Source organism: Coturnix japonica, chromosome 12 (assembly GCF_054131305.1).
Source record: "Coturnix japonica strain WE chromosome 12, WE-NBRP24, whole genome shotgun sequence".
Lineage (NCBI taxonomy): Eukaryota > Metazoa > Chordata > Aves > Galliformes > Phasianidae > Coturnix > Coturnix japonica.
Window position 1 is genome coordinate 14,390,566 of NC_140674.1, and position 8,727 is coordinate 14,399,292.

At 51.6% G+C, this 8,727-nt stretch overlaps 1 protein-coding gene across 1 annotated transcript; it reads left to right on the forward strand.

Annotated features, from left to right (window-relative positions):
- The first annotated feature begins 1,456 nt into the window (after positions 1-1,456).
- On the forward strand, positions 1,457-3,036 carry SST (somatostatin). The gene is made up of 2 exons (XM_015871943.3): positions 1,457-1,674; positions 2,517-3,036. The coding sequence occupies exons 1-2, from the start codon at positions 1,537-1,539 to the stop codon at positions 2,727-2,729; spliced, it is 351 nt and encodes a 116-aa protein (XP_015727429.1). The 5' UTR covers positions 1,457-1,536; the 3' UTR covers positions 2,730-3,036.
- The last annotated feature ends 5,691 nt before the right edge of the window (positions 3,037-8,727 follow it).

Here is an 8,727-nt window from a genome sequence, read left to right on the forward strand (position 1 = left end):
ACACATGCTATCTAGGACACCTGCCATGCCCAGGACTGGCCCTGCTCCTTTGACTACAGGGAGGAGCGATGTGCTTGAGTCCAGCTGCTAGTATGGTGACACGATGGAGAGAGGTTTGAGAGTCGTGGCTCTTGGAGACAGACTGCTCTTTTTGTGTCCAAATCAGTCCTGTTGCCTTCTTTTGCACTGAAATTTGGGGAAGGTGCAATGGTGGAAATGATGTGCAGCTGCAGATGTCTGCCCAGAGGAAGGGATGGGCAGGGTGGGCAGTGTCTGATCAGCCTGGAGGTCTGCCTGGTTGGGAACCAGCAACCAGCACCAGTTCCTCTTGCTGGGCTGCAAAGCAGAGCAGGAACTTTTCCATACGTGCTCTTTGTTCCCAGCTCAGCATCACTATGGTCAGGGAGCATGTTGTTGGGGGAGCGTTAATTCGGTACAAACTGAATTAATCCTTCTGGAGATTTCTGGAGAGCTTTGAACAGCAGCTCAGTCTTTGTTCCTACAAGCCTTTGACTTTCTGCTGCTGGGAATGGGAGGAGGGGTCCCCTGCCACCACGTGTCTGAGTAGTAGCGGGGCCCTTGGCAGCCTTCTCTGCTCCTGACACCTGGGAAAGGGCTGATGTGGCCCATCCTTCAGGGTGTAGGGAGCCGTCCTTCCAGTAGCTTCGCCCGCGGTGGGCAGCAGCCAGCCTGCTGGGAATGCGCAGGGAGAGACGAGGGAGACCTGAGAGATGGAAGCGTTCCCACTGAGGTTGTAGCGGCTTTGAACCCGGCACTAGCGGGGTTCCCTGCGGGCTCAGCCGGAACCTGGCATGGCTAAAACGCCGCTTGTGTCTTCTTTTCCGAGCTGCGGAGATGTCGCAGAGCCGGGCTCTGTGCGGCCGGCTGAGAGCAGAGCTGCCCCGACGGCAGCCGGAGCTGGTCGGGGTCTTGTTCAGAGAGGTCCTCGGGGGCCGGGGAGGCAGAAAGAGCCCCCGGGGGCAGCTCGGCATCCCTCGATCCCTGCTGGAGCCGGAGGCAAATCTGTCCTTAAGGGAAGGATTTGCAGCTTCGCTGCTGTGCGGTCGTTTGTTACTCGGCGGGGTGGGAGAGCTCCGCTACGAGAGGGGCTTTGGCACCGGGGCCGTGGGGAGGGCGGTGCACAGCTAGGAACCCCTCACCGCCCCTTGGGGGGGCTTTGAAGCTCGGGGAGGAGAGAAAGGATGAGTAGAGTCGAGGACGGGATAAGCAGCGGTTTGGGGAGCAAAACCCTCCAGAGAGCAGGCGGGGGAGAGGAATGCAACCGAGGGGAGCACCGCAGGTGTGTCTGGCCGGCCCCGGGCAGAGCGGAGCATCCCCGGCCGCGGCCCCCCCTCGGGCCGGGCAGAGACCCACCCCCGGCGGCGTGGGGCGAGGGGGGCGCCCCCGCCTTGACGTCAGGAGAAGGGTTTATAAAGGCGACAGGAGCCGAGGAGATCCCCAACGCCGGAGCCGAGCCGCAGCGGAGCCGTCAGCTCTTCCCCGCCGCCTCCTGCCTGAGTCCGACCCGCCGGCGAGATGCTGTCGTGCCGCCTGCAGTGCGCCCTGGCCCTTCTCTCCATCGCCCTGGCCGTCGGCACCGTCTCGGCCGCCCCCTCGGACCCGAGGCTCCGGCAGTTCCTGCAGAAGTCCCTGGCTGCCGCCGCCGGGAAGCAGGTGAGTGAGAGCCCCGCGACGGGGCGGACACCCCGCTGGAGCCCCCGGCACCCCCGCTGCAGAACCCCACTCCCTCTCCATGTACTCCAGCTTCTCCTCCTGCTTCCCCCTGCAGACCCTCCAGCTCCCCCTCCACCCCAGCATCCTGTAGCAGACTCCTGGGTTCCCCGTTGCAGACCCTTCTGGTTTCCCTCCGGACACCCCTGTACTATCCGTGTAGATCCCTCACCAGAACTCCTCGGTGTCCCCTCTCTGGATCCCGGGTTGCTTGCAGAGCCCGGTTCCCTGACAGCTCCCTGGGTTCCCTACCAGGGCTGAGCTTTGTGACTAAGGGCAGGAAGGCAAGACCACCCTCCCATCACATTCTACTGGGGGACAAGGAGCAGCTGCTGCCAAGACAGAGAGCAGTGCCCCTCGGAAAGCTTTCCAGGGCACTGAACCAAGGCTGTGCTGCAGGAGAATGTCTTCCACTATGCAAAGGAGCAGTAGGACTTGGAGGGATGAGAGAGAAAATCACCCATGATGAATGCCCCCACTCAGCCTCCCCTGCGAGCTTTTCACTTGCTGTACGGCATCCCTGCTGAGTGTGTATTCAGTGCTGGACCAGCAGTGAGGAAGGGGGTTATGGGGTGGTGCTGGGATGAGCTCCTTCCTGGCACAACCAGGACGGGGATCTCCTCGCTGCACCAGGTAGATATCAGTGCTCTGCTCTATTCTATAGCCATAGCTGCTCTAAGGCAGCTGCGGAGCTGTGTAAGTCGCTGAGCACAAAGGAAGTGAGCCCCCCAACAGCCAAAGAATAACTGTGGTTCCTCTCCTGCTTTCTCTCCCCTCTCCCCAAGGAACTGGCCAAGTACTTTTTGGCAGAACTGCTCTCAGAGCCAAGCCAGACAGAAAATGAAGCTCTGGAGTCGGAGGACTTGTCCCGAGGGGCCGAGCAGGACGAAGTGAGACTGGAGCTGGAGCGTTCAGCCAACTCAAACCCCGCGCTGGCTCCCCGGGAACGCAAAGCAGGTTGCAAGAACTTCTTCTGGAAAACTTTCACATCCTGTTAGCTTTTGAAACCCACCTGTCCTCCCCATCCACCCCTGCCTTCTTCCTATTCCCCCGCCCTGAGCAGAACCTTCACCACGAGAGGCGAAGACTGTAAATACACGGTCCACGGTTATGGTGAAAGTAAACACACAAGGAATCTTTGAGTTTGATTTTGAGTTGTTTTAATAAAACTTTCAGTTCCAATTGTACACGATTTGCTTGAGTTGTGATTTCTGACTGGTTCTTCAATGACGTGCACTCTGCAATTCTTTCAGATGTACTGTTTTTAATCCTTTGTTGCAATAAATTTTATGTTTCAAACAGTGATGCTGAGAGTGGCTGGTCACTGAGAAAAGCTAAGCCTCCTTGCTCAGCCTTCTTGTCTTGGAAACACTGCCTGTCTCAGGGCAAAACCAGCGAGCAGCAGCGTAGCCTCTATACACACACACAGGCACAAATGCACACATGCAATTTCTATAAGTGAAATTTTCTGCTGTGGTCTTTCTCTGGCACCCAGAAACTCCACAGCATTTTAGATATCAAGTCCCTATTTTGGGGGATTGAGTCAATTCCACAGCTCTGCTGGTTTGGATGATCTAGAGGATTTACCCCCAACATCACATCAAATCACAGCTGTGCATCAGCAGAGATGGGATCATAAAAGAGGATCACAGTACAGGCTCACTCCACACGTACCTTATTCCCTCCTCACTCACAAACACTGGAACATTTTCTTACCTTTATTCTTTGCACCATCCCCAACATAACGCATCTGATATTCCCTTGGAAAGTTCTCATTTGTTTCACTGCATCCCTGTAAAGTCGCTGTATGAAGCCCACGCCATCAGCACCTCTCTATCTGTAAACTGGTACGGCAGTTTTCTACCCATTGTGAATTAAAGGCAGCATTAAAAGTGTCAGCTTCAGCAAGAGATAGCATCAAGAAAAAAACACCTCGGTAGAAGAGAATTTCTTCGTGCTTTTCCAGCGTGTCTTCCTAGACACGCTGGTTTCTGACGTGCAGTCATTGGAGAGCTGGAGATGTGGGGAACATGTGTCACTTTGATGAGAAATTCGTCACTAAGGAGTAAAGATAACAAATATTTTGCAGACGTCGTATCTGAAAGGAAGGTGCAAAGTGAGGGGTGCAGAGCAGATCGTGGGCACAAGGCTGACCCCCGTAAAGGAAGGTTTCCCAGTGGAGGAGGTGTTGAGTCCCCCTGGTCTGTGCTGGAGGCAGCTCAGGTGGGCACTGCCACTGTGCCAGGTCTGTACCTCCTCTCCCTGCTGGCACCTTGTTATGGCTGAGCAAAGGGCTTTGCTGGCCCAGAGGGAGAGGTGCCACAGCTGTGACACTCCCAGCACTTTGGGGAACTGAAGGAGCCCCAGCTGCTGGCACCCAGGGCATACTTTGTTCCCTCTTTGCTTTCTGATGGGTGCAGCTGGGCAGGGAGCAGCATTAACTCATCCCTATGTGGAGACAAATGGTGGCAGCTGTGGTAAAGGCAACAGGAAGAGATAGGGGAGCTCAGGTGGTGCAGATCAATTCCCAGCCCTAAAAGCAGATGGGGGGAGAATAGGGCTCTTATTGAATGTATGGAGAAAGACTGAGGGGAGAATGCTAGTCCTAGGTCTTACTGGATTTCTTTGCTGTTGTATTTCCTGAAGGGAGCAGGTTTCTGGGGCCTCTGCAAAGTGTAGATCGCTTTGTCCCTGGACACTCAGTGATGTCTTGACTGAGGATCTACTTAGGCTTCAAAAAGCAGCTAGTTCTTCTGTGCTGTGGTGGCCTCAGGAGAGCAGGTGGAGGGACCAGGGCTTGAATATTCTTAAATAGATCCCTTTTTGTTTGAGTTTTTTTCTCGGCTGCTATACTTGGGCAGAGCTTTTGAAAGGAGCTTAATCCTGCCAGTTGCTGGAATGGAACCCATCACCAACAAGGATACAAGTGATTTGGGAACTAGGCAGAGTGATTTACTTTCTGCACCTCAGCACTACAGCATCAGCGATCCTGGGCACTGTGAGCTGTGCAAATAGATGCCTAGAGATAGCCTTGTTTTGCTGAGCTGAAAAGACAAGAAAGGTCTTATTGCTTCCCTTTGATAAGTGAGAATTATTGGCTAAAGAGATGAAGTGTCCATCTGTAGTTCCTGTCCACAAAGCAGTGACCTGGGCTGGGAGGGTTCTTGTTGGGTGAGGCTGGTTGTGGGATGACAGCACATGGCAGGGTCAGCCTTCTTGAGGGGGGCAACTTTTGAGAGGGAATTTTTAGCCTCAGCTCCATGGAGAAGCAGCCTCTGTGCTGGCCTTGGGGAGGCTGAGGGTTGTGATGCCCCATGCTGAGCTGATTCATCTTCCCTCTTGCACTCAGTGACGCAGGTAGACCTAGAGCAGTCCCTGCTGCAGCAGGTATGTTTGACCTGGAGGTTGTGCAGGGGAATGTCAATGAGAAGCCTCATAATGATGTGCAACTGGATGCCAGATCTCCAACATCTGACAAAGAAGCCCACCTGGATGGAGCCCTCTCCCTCATCACTCCAGCTGCAAGTAGGTGCTATGCTGTGCTGCAGGAGGGAATGCTCCTGCCCTCTGCCCTGACACAGCCAGGCCTACAGAGATGCTCCCAGCCCTGTAGCAGCCACTGTTTCCAGACTTCTGGGAGGCTGTATCTTCCTTAGACCTAATAACTCACTCCTAAGGAGCACTGAGGGCTAAAGGTCATGCTGCTGGTTCAGACCCACCTGCAGGAGAGCAGGTTCTGCTGTGGCTCTTTAAGGCAGCCTGGGCATGGAACCGACCTCATGAGTTCCATCACTCGTGGTTGGCTGCTCCGAGCACCTCGCTGTTGGTGGTGGTTGGGACACCCCACAATCAACTCCTGCTCAGGCAGATGGAGGGATTAAGAGCAACCAACATGGGTGAACCAGAGCTTTCACTAGAGGAGTGCAAGGAAAGGGCAGCAGCTGTACACCTGCATTCGGTTCTTAGAAAGCCATGGCTGGGAAGAGCAGATGTGCAGCATGGACACTATTCAGAAGGCAAGTAGTGGTGGATGCCCTACCACTCACCATCAGGCAGACAGATGGGTAGGAGTGGAAACAGGAGGGGAGGTGGAGGGGCAGGCAGTAGGGGTGGCTCTCTGTCAGGGTGTGCTTCCATGTTATAGAGCTCAGTGCTGGGAATGACAAAGTCAGATCCTTATGGTATGCTCACCAGAGATTTTTGATGAAGTTTTATTATTGCTGTGCTTCATCCTTAACAACAACTGTTCACTAATGTACCTACTGCCAAAAGAAGAGGTGCCATGAGTAAGGTGTGACTGTAAAGTGAGGGATGTTTTTTCCTCTGGCAAGAGAGGTCTCATAAAAGTCTGGTAAAGAGACATGATCGGATTCTTGAGTTGAACATTTGATTGCAGCTCTGTACATTCAATCTGAAAATGTGCAGATAATGTATTTATGTGGGCTGAAAATAGAGTTGCAAATTTACCAAAAAAAGATTATTTTTTTTCAGCAATCTTGAAACCTATTTTCAAATTCCTTTATCAAAATGGAAAGCAGGGCTGTATATATTTTTTTCTCTGTTCACAGGGCTGTGTTCAGCAAATGCATTAAAATGCATACAATTATTTCCTATATTTTGAATTATGCCCTTGCCATGTTGTGGTTTCAGCCCATACAGCGTTAATAGGGGAAGGTCATGGAGCAGACTGTTTTGAGTATGATTATGCAACGTGTGTGCGACAGGCAGGGGACCAGGCCTAGCAAACTGGGGTTTGTGAAAGGTAGATCATGCTTGACCAACCTGATCTTCTATGACCAAGTGACCCACTTTGTGAGTGAGGGAAAAGCTGTGAATGTGCTCTGCCTGGTAGAGCTTTTGACTCTGTTTCCCACAGCATTCTCCTGGAAAAGCTGGGATCCCATGGCTCAGATAGGTATACTCTTTGCTGGGTAAAAAGCTATCAAGATGGCCAGATCTGGGGAGTGTTTGTAAATGGAGTTAAATCCAAGCCGAAGGTGCAGGTGAAGTCCACTGTAAAGAATGGTGGTGGCAACAAACAGTTTTCCATCTTCATTGTTGTCCCCAGTGGGAAAGGGCAAAGAATGAGGGATGAGAAAGATGGGAAAGTGCTGCAGTGGAACTTCACTGCTCCCAGCAAGAAGCACAATGAACAGCTGAAAGCTCAGATGAGCAGCTGTGTGTCCAGGAGCTTGCAGGTGGAAGTATGTGAACCAAACTCTGGCAAAGCCTTGAAGATGATAGCTTCCTTCCTTCGACACCAAGACAGAGCTGTTTGTGATGCTGCTCTAAATGTTATGGTCACAATGAAGGTGCTTAAGGATGTAATAAGCAGCCTCCTTACTTTCAGACTGGGCATCCTGGTGGGGGAACAAGAGGAAGACCAAGAGCTGATACAGTCAATCAGTGTCCTCGTGGGAAGGGTCCTGAGAAAATGTGACCTGACAAACATCTCATGTGCCTTGTTTGAGCTGTTACAAGGCAGCCTTGCTCTTGGAAGCAGCTTGGATAAGTTTTCTGACTGTTTGGCCATATGTCTCTGGAGAGCCACACGTCTTCTCCCAGGTGCCATTGAGACCATTAACCTGAACAAAATTATGCTGAAGGTCCACCCTGTAGTGAAGTCTATTCCAAGGGAGAAAATGAGTCAGAGCATAAACGAAGCCCCAGTGTGAGCCCTGAAAACATTTCTTAACACTTTGTGCAAGTTGAAGGGAGTGAGGGTCCTGGACCACCTTGCCCTGATTAAGGACATGTGTATAACTGTAAATGTTTTAAGGATGCCTATTAAATTACAAAGCTTGTTTTCATGTAGATGTTTCAGCCAATAGCGTTTTGAATTACAATACATTTTAAAAGAAATACATGGTTTGTGTATTGGCCAACAAGAAAAATACATCCCAGAGATCTCCAAGTGTCATTATCCTCTCTGAATGGCTAAAATGGCTTGTTTGCTGCAGGCTGTAATTGACGCTGCTGCTGCTGCAGGGTCACACAGTTAGAAACTCTGCCCTCTTCACACAAAGCCATACCTGCCCTGGGGCTGCTCCAGGGCACGTGAAATCAGTGTCTGGTATGACCACATCCATTTTCTGGCTGGGTAACTGGAGGAGAGACAACATGACTATGGGTTTTTATTCTTTGATTCCCTCCTGCTTTGTCCTTGGGTTGCTCTTCCTTTGTGCTGAAGGAATTTAACTGCTTTGAGGCTGGAGTGGAGTGACATACCTCAAATGCAATATAAATACGTGACCACGATGTTACCATCCAATTGCATATTCACACCCATATTGAGCAGTGAGGCCAAGAAAATGGATGTGCTGTTCCAGGAGACCTCCTGCAATGGTGGGCTCCCATTTGGCTGTCTAACAGCGCTTCATAAGCAGGTGTTTTGCATCTTCCTCTCCACTGGATGCCGGAAATTCTCTGTAAGAATGCATGAGCATCATTCCAGCACAGTTATCAGGGAGTGTTTTCTAGCTACTGGCCTGTCACTTTGCCCACATTGGTGTTGTCCTTGTAGAAGTTGCAGGGACTGTAGAAAATGGGGGCAAGTCAGGCATTCATTTGGATTTTGCCCAACAATCACATTTACGCTCATGATGCTGAGAAAGAGAGCAACATCTGGGAATGTGATTTGCTTTCAGGAGGTAAACTACTTTGGTAACTCAGCCTGCCAGAAAATCCTGCCTTCTTTTTAGGGAGTCTGTAGAACACAGAGGGACATGCTATCATCAGTGAAGCAATGCAAAGGAATTGGCTCTACTTACATAGGAGGAAACCTCAGGGTCTTGAGATGCTCCTGTCACCACCATGGGTTTATGGGGGTTTGCTCAAAGACAGTTTCATCTTCCCCCATCCCACTTCCCCTCCAACCAGCCCTCTGTCTGATCATCATCCTCTACAGCCCCAGGGAAGAGCAAATAGCAAAAAAAAGTGCTGGGGTCAGTAGGTGAGGAAGAAGAGCTGTGAATTGCTCAGGAGGGGAGAGCTGAC